Source organism: Amphiura filiformis, chromosome 5, assembly GCF_039555335.1.
Source record: "Amphiura filiformis chromosome 5, Afil_fr2py, whole genome shotgun sequence".
Classification (NCBI taxonomy): domain Eukaryota; kingdom Metazoa; phylum Echinodermata; class Ophiuroidea; order Amphilepidida; family Amphiuridae; genus Amphiura; species Amphiura filiformis.
In genome coordinates, this window is record NC_092632.1 from 45,782,120 (window position 1) to 45,805,505 (window position 23,386).

At 37.5% G+C, this 23,386-nt stretch overlaps 3 protein-coding genes across 3 annotated transcripts; all 3 read right to left on the reverse strand.

Annotated features, from left to right (window-relative positions):
- Nucleotides 1–4,028: 4,028 nt before the first annotated feature.
- Nucleotides 4,029–6,375, reverse strand: LOC140152233 (uncharacterized). Its single transcript, XM_072174535.1, has one exon. The coding sequence runs from the start codon at nucleotides 6,102–6,104 to the stop codon at nucleotides 4,029–4,031; it is 2,076 nt and encodes a 691-aa protein (XP_072030636.1). The 5' UTR covers nucleotides 6,105–6,375.
- Nucleotides 6,375–22,342, reverse strand: LOC140153226 (uncharacterized). Its single transcript, XM_072175912.1, has 7 exons — nucleotides 22,136–22,342; nucleotides 11,057–11,377; nucleotides 10,123–10,260; nucleotides 8,875–8,945; nucleotides 8,133–8,227; nucleotides 7,243–7,407; nucleotides 6,375–6,814 (listed from the first exon to the last, which is right to left on the reverse strand). The coding sequence occupies exons 2-7, from the start codon at nucleotides 11,316–11,318 to the stop codon at nucleotides 6,379–6,381; spliced, it is 1,167 nt and encodes a 388-aa protein (XP_072032013.1). The 5' UTR covers nucleotides 11,319–11,377; nucleotides 22,136–22,342; the 3' UTR covers nucleotides 6,375–6,378.
- Nucleotides 16,009–17,037, reverse strand: LOC140152234 (uncharacterized). The gene is made up of 2 exons (XM_072174536.1): nucleotides 16,665–17,037; nucleotides 16,009–16,229 (listed from the first exon to the last, which is right to left on the reverse strand). The coding sequence occupies exons 1-2, from the start codon at nucleotides 16,984–16,986 to the stop codon at nucleotides 16,009–16,011; spliced, it is 543 nt and encodes a 180-aa protein (XP_072030637.1). The 5' UTR covers nucleotides 16,987–17,037.
- Nucleotides 22,343–23,386: the final 1,044 nt, after the last annotated feature.

Consider the following 23,386-nt stretch of genomic DNA (forward strand, 5'->3'; position numbering starts at 1 on the left):
CAGATGTTTTTCCCCAAGCTCAAATGTAAATTTTTCATAAGACCGATGTATCATCTCAACATGATGAGGTTGATGTTTCATTTTCACATCTTTATTTTAGGAATGCATGCCATTGTATTTTGGCATTTTTAGGACTGAAAAATAGCTGAAAAAGCTGAAAAAAGCTGAAAAAAGCTCAACATACGTTGAATTTTGAATTATGTGATAATATCTGGCAATACTGTATAGAAGGAAATATTTTCCGAACTCAAATTTTTAATTTAAATTCACATACTAGGTGTTCTTAGGTTAATTTTTAACCTTAATATTTGCGTTCATTCCACAATAATTTTAAAGGTGTGTACTATTTTTAAGACTTGTAAAAAGCTGGAAATATCTAAATATTGTCATATTAAACACCAGCTATGGCAACACCCATGGCTTAGAATAACTCTGACCATCCCAGATGATCAAATTGAATATGAAATTAACTTTCTTTCTAAAAAGATATGTTCCATATGAAGGTGAAGTTTCATTTTCATATCTTTTAACTTACTGGCGAGACTTGTGTTGAATTTTGAAAAAATAGGAAAATATCTGGCAACACTGTATAAACTGATGTTATACCCCCCCCCGATCAAAATAACTTTTTCATAAGGCCAATGTATCATCTCAACATGACGAGGTCGATGTTTCTTTCTTTATTATAGAAATGCATTTTGGTATTTTTATAACTTTTAAAAAGTTGAAAATATCCACAAATCACAATAAAACCCCAATTATGGCAACACCCATGTGGTTTAGAACAACACTGACCATTATAACTGATCAAATTTGATATGAATAAAAACTCTTTTTCTAATAAATGTTCCTTGAAAGGATGATGTTTCATTTTCACATCATTTTTACTTAAGGTGAGATTTGTGTTGAATTTCGAAAAATAGGAAAATGTCTGGCAACACTGTATATACAGATGTGTTTTCCCCAAGCTCAAATATAACTTTTTCATAAGACCAATGTATCATCTCAACATGCTGTGGTCGATGTTGAAATCGGAACACTACCATATGGTTTATGAGCTATACAAAGTTGGTATATTTTCATACTTTGAAAAAATTGAAAAACACCCTATTTCAAATAAATGGTATAACCCACCCTGACATCTGGTGATTATTTTTATACTTTCAATGCGGCATCTAAGGTTTGACCTATTCAGACCTTATAAAGCAAACAGTATTTATATATTGTGTATATTAGTAACACTGGCTTCAAAACTTGACAAATTGACTGCTGAAAAATGCGAAAATTGTGAGAATAGGCCTAAAATGAAAATTTGGCTGTTACCATGGCAACGGGATATTTTTCCCAAATTTATTTCATGTGTGTTTGTTTCAGGTCAAGGTGCATCAAATATGAAAGTTTAAAGGAAATCCATTTTTTGACCGTGGCAAACATTTAAAAAAAATTCTCCAAAATAACAGATAATGCCTCTTAAAATCCCCACAAATATCTTTGTTTTTATTGTTACTGTTGCTAGAAGATTGCTGTTGCTAGCTGCCTGTCACTCGACTCAGTCTTGTCCCACTTTGTGGGTTGCAAAATAAAACTCATTTGTGAGAACCTTATAGTACATGTATCTAGCAGTACCAACCATGCTGCTAGCTGGATGCTCAAGTATATTCGTATATCATTTACACATCATGGTAGATATACATGTGTGTTCACAATAATGTGCAATATTGAATAATGTATTGCAATTACACAATAGTTTAAATCAGAACTGAAGAGAAATTACAACTTCACAACATGTGTATACTATAATACAAGGTATTTCTGGTTACCTTGATACTCTTAAGAAAATGAATGGTCTACTTTTTAGGTTACCGTAACTTCGTAAGCATTGTGACCATTTGCTACAAAACATTTACACAATGTGCTCAGATTATGTCACTTTATACAGATAGGAAATTGCCAGATAAGTTATTGGCCTATCATGTCAAATTAACTGACCCTACAAAAGTAGTACAAAATAAAATATTACAGAGAAGAAATAATTACACATTCTTTAAACATTATTAGTATGAAATAAAGATTACAATAAACACCTCTGTTGCATGTTTATTTTTCAACAGATAAATTTTGTTGGAAATGGTTGTACCCCTTTGAAATAGACAAAGGGCTGAAGCACCAAGGGTGAAAATAAACGGGATACATGTCTTGTTTCAGGCCTGTTACTTGATTAATGTGGGCCATTGCGATTAAAAATCACAACACCAGACTACACTTTTTGTTCTGAATCATAGCCCATCACTGTACCGTCTATAATACATATATGTGATGTGTCATGTCAAAAGGAGACACTTTTGGGCAGGTTATCAATTTTGAGGTTTTTACATATCTTAAATATAGAGATATTTTGCTCCTAACGCCATTTTCCCGATGCAATCGGACATTCCTAGGCGAAGATATTAAGTTCGTAAGTTATGGTATTATAAAATTGGAAATTGAGATATCGGCCTTCAAAAATATCATTGACAATGTTGAAAATAGGAATTACCTTGAAAAATGTCTCAAAAAATACAAGATACCAGTTATATTCTGGTCTGAAACTATCAGACAATATTTTTAACATTAATTAGATCACAAATTCGCAACAAACCCAAATTGTGAAAAAAGCACCCCAGGCAGATTTTTGGCTATTTCTCCATTTACGATCCTGCCCAAAAGTGTCTCCTTTTGACATGACACGTCACATATTAAGATACCCAAGAAATAGGAAATGGTGAACCGAAATGGGGGTTCTCTGCAATGTGAGGTCAGAATGGAGTCTAGAACTGTGCCATTGGATACTAGACCATTTTGGGTTAAATACTGGTTGTATCAAAAACATTAGCACCCATCAGTTTCAGTGATTATGGATATGACTGCCACATTAAAATGTAACATGGGATTCATATACTGTAAAAGTAGAAATTTTCGCGAGGTTTTTATTTTCGCGAATTTCGCGAGTGGACATAAAATCGCGAAAATAAAAACTCGCGAAAATAATCTTTTGCGTTAGGTTTCTATTGTATCAATATCAAAACCGCGAAATTTAATTCTCGCGCTATTGACAAAATCTTCAAAATCGCGAAAATATCTTCTCGCGAAAATATTGACTTTTACAGTAATTTGTTGATTATTGTCATAAACAGTCATATAACAGTAAATTATGGTTATTTCAAGAGGATCCAATGTTGCAAGAAGCAGACTTTCCAATAACCATCAAAACTGATGAGTACCAATCATTTTGATACAGCAAGTACCGACAGCTGACTATAACAAAAGTGAGTCTTGTTTAGACTCAAGTGAGTCCTGGTCCCAAATAAATTCAGGTGAACCATGACTCACTTTTTCCCACATGAGTCCTGATAGAAAAGCTCTTATGTTCACCCTTGTGACACACACTACTTGTTTTTATCATTTACACATCTTATGACATTATCTTTTACACATTCTCAGGAAATTATAGGTACATTTTGCCAAACAAGTCCAATAGTCATCAGTCATGGCGATCTTGTCTAATCAAGTTGAATAGCTGCCCAATACAAAATACATTCTTGTTGAGTCCAATCCATGGTGTTATTTTACCATCTTGTATGTTATTGATGATATTAAATGAAGTGCATATGGCAGCTTTTGCATGTATATGCACACAAGCTTTTCTTGCACTCACATAACGATGTTTTGCTTTTTGGTAGGGAGTAGTCTTAGTTTCAAACAGCTTGTGCTGCTTCCGTCGCAACACAAATGGTCTAGCAAGTAGAGACATCTCTGAGTCAAATTTCAATTCCGCCATGGCTTGCCATGGTTGAAAGCTTTAAAGTGGAAATTATACTTGCAAAAATAAAAGCCCTGGTGATTTTGTAAATTCCTAGTTTCCCACAACGTTTTAAAGTTAAAAAGCTTCTAAACTCTGTCTCAGTGATGAAGTTGCACACAAGCTGCCTGGAATAGAGACTAAGGGTGAGGGAAGGGTACATTGTAACATAAACAATTTTGAGTGTCATTTAGAATTGATCCCAAGAGTCGTCCATATCAACCAGACTCAGAAGCATCTCATCAGGAAGACTATCATCAAATTGACCTCCTTCAACTGATGTGGAAGATGCAACAGGTCCAGTTCCAACAGAAGTAGCATTTGATGAAACAGTCAAGGTCCTGTTCTGATTCAGATTAGCTCCAGATGTTGCTGGAGCAACTCTCCCAGCTGGTCCTTTGTTGACTAAGTTGACATTATTGTTTGAGCACTTTGATGTCACAGGATTCACATTTGAAACAGAATGTGATGTGGATGAATTTGTTCCTGTTGATGCTGCAGTTGATGGAGTTGTACTCATTGATGTGTTTGATATTGCATGTGACCTAGGCATGGACGGTTTGAATTGGTTTGAGTGCTTAGTGAATGACTGCGGTTTCTGTGAACTCGGAATTGCTGGTTTATACAAGCTGGAACTTGTGTTAGGTTTACTTCCAAGTCCAGATACATTCTGTGGCTTTTTAAATGGTACAAAACTTTTTCCTTTCCCATTTTCACTAGGCTTGCTTGAAGTACTGCTGGTAAATGCAGGTTTTGAAGGACAAGTCTTGGACTGAGTAGTAAAAGATACTGAAGCAGCAGTGCTGGTTGAAACTTGACCAGAAGAGATGGGTGCAATTTGAGTTATCCCTTGTCCAGGTTTGCTACATTTTTTAATGTTTTGTGAACTTTTGCTTGCAGAATGCAATGCTGGAGGTGGTTTATAGCATGAAGCTTGAGTTGTGCTAGGCAGAGTGTGAGGTACCTTCTTGAATGGCACATAAACTTTACTTGAATTCAGTTGTCCTGATGTCTGTGATCTACCACCATGAACAGAAGCAAGAGATGTATTCTGCTTCCCAAATGGTACAAAAGATTTTGACTTTTGACTGGTAATTCCTTGGTGCCCCGATGCACCCTGTTGAGTACTGTTGCACTGCGTTTTTGGAGCATCACACTTCTGATATGGCACATAAGCTTTACTTGCACTGGGTCTATTTGAGTTCTCGCTTTTTGAATGATTTATAGTGCTTTGCGATGAGTTCATTGGTGCAATGTTCACAGTACTGCTATTGGCTCCAGTAGTACTTTGCGATGAAGTAAGTATTGAGCTTATTGGTGCAACATTCTTAGTACTATTGGCACCAGATGGTTTTATTGCTGACCTGAAAGGTACAAATTTGTTACTGGATGAAGTAGACTTATTAGAAGCAGATTGATCGATAGCAGGATTTGTAGCGATTTGCGACGAAGCATTTAGTGAGCTAATCGGAGCAACATTAGCAGTACTGCAATTGGCTCCAGTAGTTCTTTGTGATGAAGTGTTTAATGAGTTTCTTGGTACAACGTTCGCAGTACTGTTATTTGCACCAGATGGTTTTGTTTCTGACTTGAATGGTACAAATTTGTTACTGGATGGAATAGACGTATTAGACGCAGATGGATTGATAGCAGGATTCGTAGCAATTTGCGATGAAGTATTTATTGAGTTTATCGGTGTAACGTTAACGGTACTGCTTTTGGCTCCAGTAGTGCTATGCGATGAAGTGTGTAATGAGTTTATTGGTGCAACATTCACAGTACTGCTATTGGCAACAGATGGTTTTGTTTCCGACTTGAACGGTACAAATTTGTTACTGGATGGAATAGGCTTATTAGAAGCAGATGGATTGATAGCGGGATTTGTACTGTACACAACCCTGGTGACACTAGGTGGGCTAGTTCTGTTAATGCTAGCAGAAGAGGTGCTCTTTGACAAAGCACTCATGGTAGAAACACCTGCTGAAATTGCACTGCTAGTTGTTGATGATGAAATTTTCACAGGTGGGTGTGTGTTTTGAGGCTTAGATATAACAGCTGGTGTTTTATGTCCAGATCTCAAAGAATAATCCGATGATTTTGCCAGGGTCGTTTGTGACGAAGAGCTCTGTGGTAAATACTGTGAAGTTCCACTTGCTGTAGTAGTAGCTGTACTTTGCTTGCTAAAGGTTTGAAAACTAGGTTTAGCATTGGATTTGTGAGGAACAAACACTCTTTGGCTTTGGGATATTGGTTCTTTTGTTGTCATTTTTGTTTGGGCTTTCACCGGACAGCTTGAAGTAATAGATGTCCCACTGTTTAATGCACTTCTTGTCTGACTCTGTATTACACCTGTACTGGAGGAAGCTCTCTGTACAACACCCGTGCTGGTGGAAGCTCTCACAAATGTCTTCTGTTTTGTACCTTCAGAGTTAGTCTGATGAACTTTAGTGGTACTTGATATTGTTGGTTTAGCAAAAGGTTTTGACTCTTTACTACAAGATGTTGCTTTCGCTTGCTCCGAAGCAGATTTCTTGACACTATTAGCACCTTTTAGACTTTGTCTTTTCTTGACTTTTGCGTACTGGAGTTGACTGTACCATCTGAGAACTAGCAATTTCAACTTCAATTGCCTCCATCAGGAGACCGTCGTCTTCAAACAGGTCATCATCACCCCACAGGTCTTCAGCAGATTCATTGCCAATAGCCTCCCATTTGGTTTGGCTTCCTGGAGGACTTTCTTCAGACCCAGTGCTTTTACTTTCTTTACATGGCTGTTTCTCTTCAGATTTCTCTACACTGTTAGGTTTAGGTTGTTGGTCGGCATTGGTGTTTGGACTGTGACCAACAGATGGAAGTGGTGTTCGTCTTGGTGATATGATTTTCTGTGTTGGTTTGGTTTGGGTGTAGAGGGTTGGTGATGTACTTCTTGCTGTCACTGTATCTGTTTTAGTGCTTACTGTTACTGCAGTTTTGGAGCTGTAAAAGTAAGAAAAAATGAAATGTTACCTTCATGTGTTGGAAATAATTAGGAACATATTAAAGTAATCATTATAGACAGCATATTCATGTGAATACTGTTATAGTGGATTATACTTATGTAAACTAGGGCATGACATACAAGAAGCTACTTTGCTGACTATGTTACAATCAATGGGAAAATGTATTAGATTGGTTTGGTAATGCACAAACTTGAAGACACCAAATTATTATTCGATAACAGTGTACCAGGTTTTTTACAGATATATGCCGAGGAGCACTAGTTTGGTCTCTCCATACATTACAAACCAGCAGATTTCCCATCACATTATGCCTGGTGCAATGCTGAGTTAGTAGTCTTTGGGCCTACTCTCTTTGGATCAAACAGATAGTAGGGAGCTCTCTATCTTTATTACTTCTATACTTACAGTGGAAGCTTCTCAGGGGATGACACTACTTCCTCAGACTCTTCATCCTCCTCTACCACATCCTCATCGGGTTCTATAGCATTCAAGACCTTCTCCAGTTCATGAGTCAATGCTGAAAGACGACTTTTCCTGGCTTTCTTTTTGCCGCCGCTTTTCTTGGAAACCCTGAAAGGCCAAATATGTATCATGTTACATGGTGGATGGACTTACAGACTGGTGTATGATGGTAAGAATTTCATTTTCATCACAACTACTTATCACAGACCATTATATAGGTCCAGACCTTAACGTAACAATTTACAGATTTACATGGACCAGAGCATGTTACATATACGATGTATACAATATTTTATTGTTTTCTTTACTCCATATTTTTGCCTTTATCTCAATTTCAAATTTGCCGCTTTTGGCCCCCTTGGACCAGATCATGTTACATTTATACAATGTAAGCATTACGGCTTAAGGTGATACTACACCCCTTGATAAATTTGAGACTATTTCTGCATTTTTCTCAAAAAATAATAACACACTGGTAACAAAAGTTATGTATATTATAGGGGCAAGGAATCCAGTTACTACACTGGCATTTCAGTGACTCAAGACAAGTGGTACGTTATTTATAATAAGAAAAGAGGTACCGCTAGAATATACCTCATTTCTTAACATATATAATGAACCACTTGTCTTGAAACACTGAAATTTCAGGTAAGTAATTGGATTCCTTGCCCCTATAATATACATAACTTTTGTTACCAGTTGTAGTTATTTTTTGAGAAAATTAGTCACAAAATTTATCAGGGGGTGTAGTACCACCTTAATAACAAAAATTAATTATGATGGAGATAAGCATTTAGAAATTGCCCCATTAATACCCATACATGTTTACATACCTATTGGATCCTTGTGTTGATTTGCCTGCAGGCTTTGGACTTGGGCTGTCTCTAGTCATCCACAGACTAAGCAATGATGGTTTTGTGTTGACATCCTACAGAAAGTTAATGGAACACAGAGTGAGTGCTACTAAAATACTCATTCATCCTGATGTACTGCTTGAATTTTTTACTGTTAAAGAAACAGGACTGCTGACTAGTGAAAAGCACAACAGTAGATCATTTTCCCCATCTTAAGAATAACTGTGGGTGTCTGTCTTGTGTATTCTGGTAAATACAATCAGCAGTTTAGAAAACTGAATGCAACCAATTTTAGAACCAATAAATAATACATTGATGCAAATTACCAGACAGGAATTATGTTAAAAATTGCAATTTTAAGCAGTATTACAGAGATACATGTCCATTGCTTTGTATCTATAGTGTCTTTAAGAGGCTTACACGTGGCATCAGGACCTAACAACTTTGTTTGGCATATAATTGGCCAAAATGATTTGGTTTTTGTTACTGCACGCATCAATAAAGTCCCAACTTACCGTTCACATAAATGCACATAAGCGCATGCCAATTACACATTACACAACATGCAACTATCTTACGTAAGTGCTGCACCAAACTGCATGCATGTAATTTTATATCAATACATGACATCATGAGTCTCATTTTTTTGCCAATTATAAGCAGAACAAGTACCCAGTGTATGAGAGTCTTTGGTGGATTTTGAAGATGAACAATTACTTACAACAGTTACTTCTGGCACACAATTGATGATATCTGAGATGTCTTCTATTGCATTTCTTTTGCCTCCTTTACCTGTTGATAGGACACACATAATGCACACATTTAATTTTCTGGGCTTTTTTAAAATGATATTTTCTATAAGCCTATTCTCTCGGTCGGGGCCACGTCACATCCATTCATGCATTGGAGTGAAAACAACTTATCGCATATTTTTATTTGCAAAGAGAGTCAAACCTGGCACAATAGTGTGATAGCTTGTGATACACTCCAGAGTTCAGTGAATGCGAATGTTGTTTTCACTCCAGTGCTATTGTCAGCCGGTTCATGCCCAGATGTCAGACCGACAGAATATGATACAAAACAATATATCCAGCTGCTAAATTATTAGATTAGATAATTATTAGATTACCAATTATTAATTGCAGTCCAACCTCTTTTATCCGGCCATGATGGGACCAAGCATTGTCCGGATGAGTGAAACATCCGGATAAGTGAATTACATGTAATTGACTGCATTGACTGTCCCAAGTACTGAAATTGTGACAACAAATAATAATATGGAAATTTATAACGTGCAAGTATTCGTCAGAGCCGCTCACTGCGCAACAACAGGAATATGAACACAAAGGAGAACATGATGAACAACAGAGCAAAATACAGAAAAAAATACAAAATACCATGTTATGAAAAACATTCTACACTATAAAAGCGATATTAAACAGACAAATTTTAACAAAGATTTAAAAGAGTCCAAAGTAGTACAGTTTTTAATATTATTAGGAAGATGGTTCCAAAGTTTAGGAGCACAAATGACAAAAGAACAGTCGCCAAAAGAGTTGCTAGATCTTGGTTCCTGAAGAAGAAGATTGGCTGGACAAAGTCCAGTGCGACCAGGTATGTAAGTGTTCAGAGGTGTGCTCAGAGATATATGACGGTGCAAGTCCATTAATTGATTTGAAAACAAAGGTGAGAATCTTACAATCAATAAATTTTTCAACAGGCAACCAGTCCAAGGCACATGGGGTAATAACACTAAAAGAGGGCTTTAGAGTGCTTTATGCAACATAGATATGGCATTCTAAACATTCAGAGCATGGAATTAAGGTGTTAAATCATCAAAAACATGTTTTCCTGTGAAGCTTTCAGAGCCGGATAACTATTTGGCACATTTGCTCCTATTATTTTAATAATACAATTACCGACTTTAATGTTTGGTCACATCACATTATATGAGCAACACTATATTCACCTAATCTTCTGAGTTGTACAGCATTAGGAGACTTATCATCCCAGATAATCTCTGGTTCAGATTCGCTGTGTGGAGAGTTCAGTTGTAGATGATGGCTCCTGCCGTGTCTTGGTCTCACAGGAGTTATACAGTCTTGATCTGTTTGAGATGGCAAAATGAAATAATTGGCTGCATAAAATAAGAAAATAACCACTATATGTACTTCATCAGAAGTTTTTGTGAACCAATATGCCCACATCAAAAAAAAAAAAACTTCTAGACTTTTCCGTTGCAATATTTTCCTATTTAAAACCATGAACTTAATCTCTCACACAGGGGTTGCAGATCTCAAATGGAGTCACTCATTCAGGTAACCATTTGTAATCCACACTGGAATAACCCAATGATGCAGTCATGTCCTTGTGAACTCACAAAATGAGTGACCAATATTCCGTGAACACCACTGGGTCTTACTTATCCTCACACTTTAGTGAGGTCCTAAAGAACATATATAAATAAAAACAATTTTTTTGAAGTAACAGTGACGACACATCTTATCACTTGTACATGTAGATTGATGCTACTTATCACATTTTAACTTAAGTAACACCCTTCAATTTGATTTAGTTGGAACTTTTAAATAATAATTGCACATTTCAAAAGGCCATTGTTTTAGACAAGAGGTACTGGTGCCAAATAGTTTTGGTGTCCAGGGATGATGTAATAAAATTACAGATTCGTTGTGTAACAAAAGAGGTGTACATACATACGGCAGGACTTTTAGAGTAAGGGGGATAGAATTTGGAAGTATTATATTCCTTATTCTAAAGATACTCAGTGTTGTCAAGAAACAGAAAATAAAATCTGGTACTACTAAAAAATTGCTGTCACTCACTAAAAGTTACTTTTTTTATTTCACCCTTATTTGTACATCATTTGAAAACAAAACACATACCCAATAGTCTATGAGCATTAGACAATCGCAGTCGTGACCGTCTGTTGCTACTCTTTACTGCACTGGGACCGGCTTCCTGTTGTCTGGTATTGCCTACTTCCTGATGTTGTCTGATACTGACCGTTGCCTTCCCCAAGACAGGTGAAGAGGATTTGACAGTGGATTTCAGCTTCTTGGAGCGAGTAAGTCTGGTTGATGTACGCCTGGTGACTACTGGGCTTACTTCCTCAACAGAACTCGATTGGTGTCGTCTTTTACCCATCTGGCTTGCTTTTTATGAGCTAGATGGCTACAGCATAATACAAATGTAGTCTGGAGTTTCTGCAGTTAGGAATGAAAAAATAATAATGTAAATTAGTTTGTATGCATCAATTGTTTTGATGTTGATGTGTAAATAAATGCATATTATGGACCTTTGGAAATTTGGCATTATGCTCATTAAGGAGCCTCCACAACAGAGTTTGTGGATGCATGAGTTTACTGCAGGAGAATCACCTGTATTGGTTTGTGATGAGTTAACAATCCAAATAAGCTTATTAACATTCATAAATATGCAGCATCCAAGGTCATCATACTCTATCACCCTATCAACTTAAGGTGCTACAGTGCTAGAAATCCCCAATACAGATTTATAAGTTACAGGGAATCCCCATTCAAACATTATGCTTTTACTAGCTCACTGCCCATGGCTGGTCAATAAACTTTTGCCAACCAAAGTCACATGCCTTATTCCGGATCTGGAGCCCAATAGTAAAATAACCCTAATTTAATCTGTATACATATATGCAGTTTTCTTTTCATTTTCAGGTGCAATAAGTTTGTAAAGTTAATGATGGTAATTTTTCTTGTTATTTACTGATCAAACTTCTAAGGCAGATCATGTAGTTTAATTTCCTGCCAATGGGCAAGTACTTTAGCAACACTTCCTTTCCTGTTACAACACACACAACACAAAATGCAGCACTCAATTTTGATTGCTTTGCTTCACAATTTTGGAAATGTGTAGCCAGGGTAGATCTAAGCAACTCAGTCCTCAATGATAGTCAGTCATTTATCTTTTGGTCAGTATATGACTATCATTTGAGGACTGAGTTCTTCTGATACATCTTTCGAGGTGCAGTTTCAGACAATAGCTTGGGATTATTGGGGCAGAGGTTATCTATTGAATCCTTTCATGACCACTGAAGCATAATCAAGTCTGCCAAGGACACTCGGCACGAATTGAAAGACCATGTCACTCTTGACAAAAGAATGCATGCATGTCAAAGGTCATACAACACCAATTTGGTGTTTGTTATGCTCCTCGAAATATGTACCTTAAGGCAGGGGTAGCATTAACCCTAACTGAACACAAGGGGAAAAACCCTGGTAAATAACCAAGTCTCACAAAATCTCACTAAATGTCCATCTGCAAAGCCTGTTAATAACTAAATCTCACTAAATCTCATTAAAAAAGTGGAATGAGATTTTGTGAGATGTGGAGTGTATGTTGAAATAACATGTAATTTATTAATGCATGTTATTAACCGAATCTCACTAAATCTTATTTGTACTGATTTTAAACATGTTAACTGAATCTCACTCAAACTTTAATTCATACAAAACTAATTCTCACAAAATCTCACTACAAAAAAATGCACAAAAGTAAAGTCATAACTGAATCTCACTAAATCTCATTTTTTTTTTTTTTAAAAAAAACTAAATCTCACAAAATCTCACTTTGTAAAAAATAGGTGGTATTTGGTTTTTATATATGTTGTAACAAATTAGCTGTGGTAATTAAAAATTTTAAAGCCTATCGATCTTTTCAATCTTATTTTCAAGTGTGGTGTTTTGTGGTATTTCAATCATGTACCATAATATCTTGCTGTTAAGCTGCAGCAAAAGGGCAGAGACTGACATAATCATTAACCAATCCTAGTGGTCACTGACAACTACAAATCAACTATAGACTTCACATTTTAGTTTTAGTTTCATTATCTATTATACTATTGACCAAAACAAAAGTCATGCTCTTTGTTTTATTTATCTGTAACTCATTTTGTTAATTATTTTGGGCTCAGCATGAGAGTGTTGTGACAGGAGTACTTTAACCACAAATTTTATTTGTTTGTTATGAATAAAGGCCATTATTTTATTTTTTAGCTATTTATTTGTTTTGAATATAGCTAATAGCCCTGTATTTTATTGTCATGAACATAGGCGTACATTTTGTTTGGGATCATTGAATATGTAGGACTGTAACATTGACTTAGTTTGGGGTTGAGTGTATGTAGGACCATAGCATTTTTGTTGTTGAAGTGATGGCTCAGATATTTACAATGCAAGCAGACTAGCTGTATAGCTTGCAAGGTGGGAAATTTCCTATCATCATTGCCATCCCCACCCACCCCCCATTCAGAAACAATATTGCCATAAGTCAAAGTAATTTGAATAGGGAACATCACTATGAATTTATAGCCTAGGTTGGCTGAAAAGCCAGGCTTCACTTTTGCACAAACATTTATAATTTAGACATTCAAGATACATGTACATCGAGGCTGAAAAGCCACAGATGCAAGTATCTCATGCCGTTAGGCTGAAAAACCATAGGCATAAAGCTCCCTAAAATTGCATAAATTTATATTAGAAAAACCAAGGCTGAAAAGCCATGCAAAAATTTCATACCAAAGAAATTTGATTTCGCTGAAAAGCCAGGCAACATGTTTCTGAATTTTACAAATGGCTCAGAGTTACTCGGTGGCTATATCTGGGTTTGGCATCGATCATAGACATTGGCCAAACCACTCTGTCATTCCGGTATATCTCATCCTTGCCATTTTTTGATGATGCAAAGAAATGCTTGTTCAGCTCAAAAGCTGGAAAATATAATCTAAAAAATAAAACAGAATAGGCTGAAAAGCAACCACCCCATACTTCCATGGCCTAAAAATTAAGAATCGGCTGTGTAAAACCTACAAGCTATTTCTTTGCAATATTTTTACATATAAAATATTTTAATTTTTCACATATCCCCCTAAAATTTATAAAATATTTCATCTTTTCACATATCCCCCTAATTAGAAAAAAAAAATTGTGGCTCAGACCAGTCAGTCATCGCCATTGCCAAAATTGGTCCAGTTATCAATTGGGTCTGGCATCGATCGTAACATGGGCCAAGACCCATCAAACTGGTGGGGTGGTGGTTTTTAAAGTAACGGGCCCGTGGAAGTAGGCGGGCCGGTTGAAGATCCATCTGAAGCAGGTCCATCTGGGTGGGTGCACGGATCTAGTTGGCAGCATTAGGACGTCTCGCACCGTGGTAGCTGGCAAAGCATTCCGGATTCTTGCTCAGACGACAGAAATGGGCCCCTTGACGCCGGCATCCCCACTTGGTGACTATTGGTTTGCCACGACGTCCAGCGCAGACCCTTCCTGCCGCCTTGCAAGTTTAACGCAAGAAATGCCCCATTCCTTCTTGCCCTTCAGCAACTCCAGGCGGTGGATTGGTCCAGCGCAGGCACTGGTCTCGCCCTCATATTTTGCCGGCTGCTGTAGTGCCTTCTGGTATGGTCTTGACCGTAGGCGTAGCCGTCTATGAGACCTTCAACGACATCGTGGATGAAGTCTTGCTGCCGCATAGCTTTCCTCCGTCCATACGAAAGTGACAGATGTAAGAATTCACTCTGCAGATGTCGAGCAGGAAATAGACCAGTTGCTTCCACCAGATGTTGGACTTCCGGCTGCATGTATGATATGCACGGAGCTGGTCGTTGTGGTCGACTCCACCCATGTTGGCAATGTAATCTAGCACCTGCTTCGGAGCGGCAACCTGGTGCTTCTCCTTTGGAAGGATGCCATCCAAGGAGAAGGTCCTCAGGACGAAGTCCTCTTGACGGTTTCGCCATGCTTGGTGACCAGTCGATAAGACGTGCATTGGACGGCTGTCGTTCCACATGGTGTAGGACAGGTGGTGTTGTTTCCTGAAATACATTGTGCCACGACGCGTCTTTTTGAAATTTCGCATGTGCACCGCTCTGCGTCTAGAACCGTTCTTCTTGTCGCCGAGGTTAAACTGCGTCGGAAGTCCTTTTCTGGTCTTCATAATAGCGCCCGTCATATACGTCCGTCTCCGCAGCAACTTCTTTGCCAGATTAACACCTGTGTAATACGAGTCCATAAAAACATGGTGACATTTGTTAAACACTGGACGTATCAGGTCTTTACTGATTTTATAGACCGTGGTGGTATATCTGGGATGAACATTGAAGTTTGCCATGTAATGTGTGGCAGAGTCGCACAGAGCGTACACCTTGAAACCCGCACGGATTGGTTTACTTGGCATAAAGAACTTTTTGACGAATGCTTTGAAGCCCTTGTATCTAATCATGGCTTCATCAATGGCGATGTTTCTACCAAGGTTGAAATTGTCGCCACAACGTTTCAAAACCTCTTCCCAGACAGGCAGCACTTTATAAAGAGGGTGTCGCTTGGTGTGGTGGAAGTAATGTTGCTTGTCTTCAGGAGTTACCTCGCCCAATTGTCAGCATCTTCGCCTGGATTCCTACATGTGAGAAACTTGGAGAGGCGAAGGTACCGCTTCCGGGTCATCCCTATAGAGATCAGTTAGTTTCTGAGACCCCGTCTTGTATACCAATAGTCATAAATGCTCTTGAGTGGTACGAGCCCCATCATTAGTGTGATTCGAAGAAAGCTCTAATCTCTGCCAACGTTGTCCTTGGTTCATTGGCACTTCTGAGGGCCTGGTTGGTCCAATTGACTATTGACTGCATTATGGCCAATGGAAAAATTTCAAAAATGATCCATTGGGCTCATGCCTGTTGCATTGTAGGTGGGCCCATTCCCAGCTCCCTCAAATTGGCGAACCCGGTGAGGCTTGCCACGCTTCTTCCATCCATGCCGGTCGGGCACCTCGTCATGGTCGGAGTCCGAGTACGATGAGGGGTCGTCTTCTAGCGGCCATGAGTCCAAGTGCCGGATAGGTCTTTGTCGCCGGCGTTGAGGTGGCAACACCATCTCCTCATCCGAACTATCTGAACTCTCCTCTCTTCATCTTCAAATTCAGACCCCACGTCATCTTCACCGTCATCTTCACCGTCACCTTCGCCTTCACTGCCATCTGATGGGTTGGTACTACTGTCTCCAGACCCAGATCCCTCATCACTACTACTACCTGTGTTTGATACAAAACAATAAATTTGGGAACATTCAGTTACATATTGAAGCTACTTCAAATTTCTATGTTTTCATTCTGAATAAGTCAAACATTTTTGCTTGACAAATCCATTGAAAAAGTACTCACTACTTTAGCTTTAGCTATCTGGGCTGACGGCTTGAATACAAGGGACAAGTGAAATGCATCTATTTACTGTTTTGATTCGGAAGCGTAGAAGGTAAACAAAAAAAAATGATATTTGTAAACAATTGGTTGACTTGACTGACCATCTAATTTGTTTAAAACAGTTTTTAAAAAGACTTTGACTTTGACTTCAGGAGAAGGTTAAAATGTGCCAACAAATATAAAGTTTTGAGTACGGTAGTATATATATATATATATAGGCCTCTGGGAAATCTCATTTTTTGTCTAAGATATAAACGCTGAACCCACCATCATCACTGCCACTGGGGTCATCATCATCATCGTCATTGTCGTCATCATCATCACTGGGATCAGGTTCACTACCATCATCGTCACCGTTGGGGTCATCATTGTCAGGATCATCATCGTCATTGCCAGGTTCATTACCATCATCGTCACCATTGGGGTCATCATCGTCATCGTCATCGTCATCATCATCGTCATCGTTGGGATCATTGCCAGGGTCATTACCAGGGTCATTACCACCACCATTGCCATCAGACACATCCATATCAGCACCATCATCATCTCCAGCAGCAACACCACCTGAGTGTGATAGAATAAGTAACATTAGCAAATATTCAGATTTGCCAACATATTTTACAATTTTTTTTATAATTATTACCATTTGGTATAGGCCTAATGTTACTACATGTACATACTATATTTTAAAATTCATGTCCATTCAGTTGCAAACAAAAACTTATGATTGCTAAAAATAAAAGTTTACATTTTACAATTTGTTCATGCTTGAATCTCACAGTAGTTTACTTGGTGTAAACAGGGATGTGTAAACAACTGGATGACTGAACTTGCTAATTGGTAAACAATTGGTTCAAAGTCCAATGGTCCTAGGATCAAACTTCCTTTAGATAGAAAGGGAGGGAGTGGGGTAATAGGAAATCTTAGGCAAAATAGTTACTGGATGACTGAACTTGCTAATTGGTAAACAATTGGTTCAAAGTCCAATGGTCCTAGGATCAAACTTACTTCAGATGGAAAGGGAGGGGAGTGGGGTAGGAAATCTTGGGCAAAATAGTTGTTTGGTTATTAACATGTAACAAAAATATATCAATTGCACAAATATTTCCATATAGTGGTAACATTTTATGATCCTTTCATGTCTTATAGAAGATTCAAATTCAACTATTATTGTATCTGAAAATATAATCTTTTGTGTCTAAAAATTCAGTAAATGTTTTCATCTCAGTAGGCAATAAATTTTGGCCACACTCACCATCATCACTGCTGTACTTAGAGTCGTACTCATATGGATCTGATGAAGTGGATATCGCGTCCAAATATTCTTGGTCAGGTTGAGCAACATGCTTATCCTTCTTCAATGCCTCAACGTACTCATTCAGATTTAATCCTCCTCCTTGTCCTCCGTTATCACGACTACCTCCGGCTCCATCTCCTCTTCTATTACCTCCTCCACCACTAGCTTTACGCCTTCCTCTTGCCATATCCTGCATGAAAGTATCACCCTCTGCAGCTCTCAGGTCAGCCTGCAGTGATAGCAGCCTTCTCCTAGACATATCTTTGGATATTCCACTATTTTGTAGGGTGAACTTTTTCACTTCAAACACTGTTCAAACAAAACTGTTCAAACAAGACTTGGAAAAGATAGCTCTTAACCGTGTGGTCTCTCAATGAAGAAAGGGAAGAGGCACAGAATGTTGGCCTTTTTATACCCTTCTGTTGCTTGGAAAATTTGAATAATTTTCCGCTTTTTAGTCATATGTCAAAAAAGCGAATCAGATTGTTTAATTTTCCGCTCTATGTTGCATAACATCATGTGACGCTTTGAAATCTAAATAATTTTCCCGCTGTTTAGGCACATGACATCATCAAATTTAAATAATTTCCCCGCTGTTTAGTTAAATGACAAAAAAAGCCAATCAGATTTTTTAATTTTCCCGCTCTATGTCAACATGACGTCATGTGATGTTTAAAATCTTAATAATTTTCCGCTTTTTAATCATATGTCAAAAAGTGAATCGGATTGTTTAATTTTTCCGCCCAAGTTGCATGACATCATGTGATGTTTAAAATCTAAATAATTTTTCCGCTGTTTAGGCACATGTCAAAAAAAGCCAATCAGATTGTGTAATGTTCCGCTTTTAAGTCACATGAGATCATAAAATTTAAATAATTTTCCGCATCTAAGTCACATGATGTCATGTGATGTTTAAAATCTAAATAATTTTCCCACTGTTTAGTCACATGTCAAAACACATCAATTTTTATTGTTAATTATGTAATATGATTATCCAAATTTGGCATATGGCGGAAAATTGTCCAATAGAATTGCAGAATACATCATGTGACTCGAAAATGTGCATATGGCGGGAAGAAAATGCCTATATATAATGGAATGGATAGAACCAAATCATTTCAACAAAATCATTTCAACATGTCATCCTCAGACAGCGAGGAGATGGACATGGAAATGTATTCTCTTCCCAGAGATTGCAGATCCCGGCAACAGTGCCTGCAGCCCATCCCAGCCATGTTTTCGGCAAACTCCGGGAAAAGGGTATATATGGCCAGACTAGGGAACGGAGGTGTGGGTTCTGCAAATCTCTGGGCAAATATAGAGTTGCTGTACATGGTTGCGTGCCATGTAGACTCTACTTATGTAGGCGACACCACAAGTCGTGGCATGAGTATTTGAGAAAGATGGAGGGTTATTAGTATTAGTTTTGTTTAGTTTCTGTTTTTTAAAATTCTATAAAAAAAAATACAAAAAAAGTACAAAAAAAAAAACAAAAAAAAAAAAAAAAAAAAAAAAAAAACCACCCCCTTCAGCCTTTTGAATTTAAGAGCTTAGGATTTTAGTATCTTTGCTCTCAAGCCACGAGGCTGACAGTAAAAATGTTTACTCTACAATGGAGCAGTTAGATTATAATTGTCTCCCTTTAGTGGTAAACAAACATAAAATAATTGAGCTTAAGGTTTTTCATTATTACTACAAGAAAACAAACAAACAAATATATAACATGAGAAAGTCCTGCAGCTTATTTCACTGACATTACAGTACATACTTATCTATAACTAGTTGTGGCGTGGTTTAACAGCTAGACATTACAGTAGAATATCGATGACCCTAGTTGCGCTGTGGTTTATCGGCGACACATTACAGTAGAACACCCAGTTGCGCTTGTGGCTTATCAGCTAGACAATACAGTATAATATATGACCCTAGTTGAGCTGTGGCTTATCAACTAGACATTACAGTAGAACATATATGACCCCAAGTTGCGTTGTAGCTTATCAGCTAGACAATAACAGTATAATATATATGACCCTAGTTGCGCTGTGATTTATCAGCGACACATTACAGTAGAACATAGGCTATACGACCCAAGTTGTGCTGTGGCTTATCAACTAGACAATACAGTATAATATAAATGACCTAAATGTAGTTGAGCTGTGGTTTATCACCTGGACATTACGGTATAACATAATTATATGACCCATGTTGCGATGTGGCTTATCAGCTAGGCAATACAGTATAATATGATCCGAATTATACTAGGATTATTATATAAAGGTAGTTGCACATATAATAAGAAATAAGAAAAAATGTACATTACTAAATCTCATAAAATCTCATTGTCTATACTATTGATATCTTTGATAAAACTGAATCTCACAAAATCTCACTCATTCGCTCAGTGTAGACAGCAATTGTATGTACATTACTAAATCTCATAAAATCTCATTGTCTGTACTATTGATATCTTTGATAAAACTGAATCTCACAAAATCTCACTCATTCACTAAGTGTAGACAGCAACTGTATCTCACTAAATCTCACTCCACTTTTTGTACACATAAAACTGTATCTCACTAAATCTCACTGTAGCATAATGGGCAGAAAGTTGAATAATACCAAGTCTCACTAAATCTCATTAAAAAATTGCAAAGTACAGAATGCTTGATCTCACTAAATCTCACTTTTCCAAAATAATGAGAGTAAGTGAGATTCGGTTCAGTGGTAAGGCCCGAAAGTAGAGGGTCAGCGTTCACTAGCCCTAGAACTCTGGCCATAGTATCCGTTTTTACTTCCACTAGGGCCAGAGGCACTTACATTGAAAAATTTGTTGGAGATGCTTGAACGATCCAGTACAAAAAATCAATGCTTGATCGAACCAATACAAATGTGTGTCAGGTCACTAATTAACATGATAAAACCCACTTAAGAACACACAATCGCCAGTCATTTGCTGAAATTTGAATCGCACGCATGATCAGTGTACTAAATCGCCGTCATATTTGCCTGCTGAGCATGCGCATGAATCGTTGTTTTTCAAAAGCGACACGTAGGCCTATATTGACACCCTCTGTCGGTCAACGTTCTCTAGAATTGCACACATAACTTGTACTTGTGCAGTTAACGATAATGATTCAGTCTGATGATGAGTAACCTATGGGTATAAACACAGCTTTACACAATGACTAATTTACCTATAGGCACAAAAGACCGTGTTCATGTACCGTTACTCAGCCAAACACGGCAGAGTAGGTCCCGGATGTTCGTTACATGTTCCTATCTCGTCAACGTTATACCTTTCCAACAAGGAAAGAGATACGAAAAGCGAACGTCTAGCGTTCACCCCCGAGCTTGCACATATTCCCAATATAGAGGGTGAAAAATTAATATCTTTTAAATTTAGGGGGTCATTCACCCCCGATCAGGGGTTAACGCTACCCCTGCCTTAAGGTTTATGTCTGTAGCCAGGGACCAGGGTAGGGTTCAATTACTTGTGTCGTGGTGGAGCAAATTCGTCTCAGGAGCAAAATGCTCCCCATTTGCTACTAGTTCACCACGTAAACTTGTATGGCTCAAAATTCGGACCGCTCGCCATTAAGTTTACTGCTTTTTGTGTTTTGAAATTTGTTGACGTTTTAACGATCCCCGATTCCCGGTCGATTATTTTAGCTGTGTCACGTCACATGCATGACGCTGGTCACGCGGGTACCAACCAAACTTCAGAAGAAAAAAAACTCGATCGCCGATAACGATGTGATATGGGACTTACATAGGATTACACCGAGATATTTCTTGCCTTAATTTGACCATTTCTAGGCAAGTTGGCCCTACTTTGTCTGCGTTATGTGAAAAAGGACAGTCTTAAGACTTAAGACTGTACCTTTTTAAGTACCGTAAGTATAAGTGCAACGCTTTTGATGTTTTGATGTTTCGGGAGACTGGGAGGGATCATAATAAAAAAATGATGGAGCCTATTCTTGACTGTGTAATTCCTTCACCACATTGCTGTACGGTAACAGTCTTATACGATGGACAGATAGTATCAGTTTGTGAATGAGGACATCGTATAAGTTCCTTGTACTAATTTGCTACACACATGCACAAATATCAGCTTGTTGTATAGCAATATTTTTAGAATGTAAAGTTGTAAACATCACCTAAATAATATTTTCGCTAAAAATTGCTATGCAAGTTTTTCAAAGTAAATCGAACCCTGTGTGTAGCAAATTTATGCCATAGTCTAGACAAACAGTGAAGTGTGCAATTTTATTGTTCATGTGTTGTAAGATGAATATCAAAATCAAATAAATAAATCTTAAATCAAATTCAACTTCAAGTCATGCATGCCAAGAAGTAGTGCATTATGATTATTTATATTCACTTCAGTTTGTTCACAAGACCCAAAATTTACCATCAATAACAAAGTAGCATATTTACTTACACATACTGTATTAAAATGTCTTATTCTAGACAGCTAAATATGATTTCCAAAGCATAAAAGAGAAAAATAATTCTGCAAATCAAGTCAAATCATCCGCCATTGAAATCAGCTGCAAAATTTTAGCCTCGTTCTCGAAAAGGTCACAGTTCGTGATACCGTTGCCTAAATGATTTTTATTACTGAATTCAGTGATGGTGTTAATTCCTTTGTGGAACTGCATCTGGAAATGGATCGGTGGGTGGAACACAGTCTTCACGCGGGGTCTTCATGGTCTTGTGGCATGAATGTCCTGACATGAATGAACGAATGAATGAATTAGGGGTTCATTCATATATTTTCATGACTAAACGGTTGTTTGAATATGCCCGAGGGGCCACTTGCCCGTTCATACATACATACCAGAACATTTTGTGATTCTTATATCATCAAAATAATAACAAAAAATTACAAGTAACATTATTAATAAACATGATTTTCCTTCATTTTCCCTACCCGGCGATCTCACATCCGGGACACCGGGCATATTAAACGTTGTTTGATGCCCGGCTCTCATGACCAATCACGTGCGCTTTTATATAGCGTGTATGTATGAATGAATGAATGAATGAATATATATAATATAAAGTCCACACTATCTTTTTTCCTTTTTTTTTTTTTTTTTTTAAGAGTCGAGTACATCAAGTGCCTCAAATTACTTAAATTTATTGTCAACTCAGTGCAGAGTAGGTGAAATATGGGGAAATTGATAGTTTTAGGAAACATACAGAGTGATAAACTATTTTGTAATTTCATATTGCTTTAACACAAGAAAAAATCTCAGGGAAAAAAATATTCAAAAAAAAAATTGTCTTGATTTTTGAAATAAAAAAACAAAAACAAAACAAAACCGAAAAGCGGTTAAATTGCTCAAAGATTATTATTTAAGGAAAGTCCATGTGGCCGGGGAAATGTTGCACTTTTTTAATCACAGATTAAAGCCATATTATAACATTTCCATACAAAAAAGATTAGCATTTCTTTGCCATAAAATGTTAGTTTTTACTGTCAGATATATCCCCTTTTATTTTTGAGCCGAACAACTACGGCAGAGCAAAGAAAATTGGAATTTACTACCAGCGCATATGTCGCCAATACGTACCACTCCTTCGGTCATGTTATGGTACGGTCCTTTGTTGTGTAGATCTCGGTGGTGGACGCAGCATTCGAACAGTGAGTTATGAACATCGTGTATGCGTTCGACTAATAATTCCA

Excerpts from the sequence above, each read along its gene's own strand:
- LOC140152233 (XM_072174535.1), bottom strand. The coding sequence starts at position 6,104 with ATGACAACAAAAGAACCAATATCCCAAAGCCAAAGAGTGTTTGTTCCT.
- LOC140152234 (XM_072174536.1), bottom strand. The coding sequence starts at position 16,986 with ATGTTACTTATTCTATCACACTCAGGTGGTGTTGCTGCTGGAGATGAT. Across the intron at positions 16,230-16,664 it reads CCCCAGTGGCAGTGATGATG|GTAGTAGTAGTGATGAGGGA; the intron begins GTGGGTTCAGCG and ends TATCAAACACAG.
- LOC140153226 (XM_072175912.1), bottom strand. The coding sequence starts at position 11,318 with ATGGGTAAAAGACGACACCAATCGAGTTCTGTTGAGGAAGTAAGCCCA. Across the intron at positions 10,261-11,056 it reads TAATGCTCATAGACTATTGG|ATCAAGACTGTATAACTCCT; the intron begins GTATGTGTTTTG and ends CATCTCAAACAG. Across the intron at positions 8,946-10,122 it reads TGTACAACTCAGAAGATTAG|GTAAAGGAGGCAAAAGAAAT; the intron begins GTGAATATAGTG and ends TCCTATCAACAG.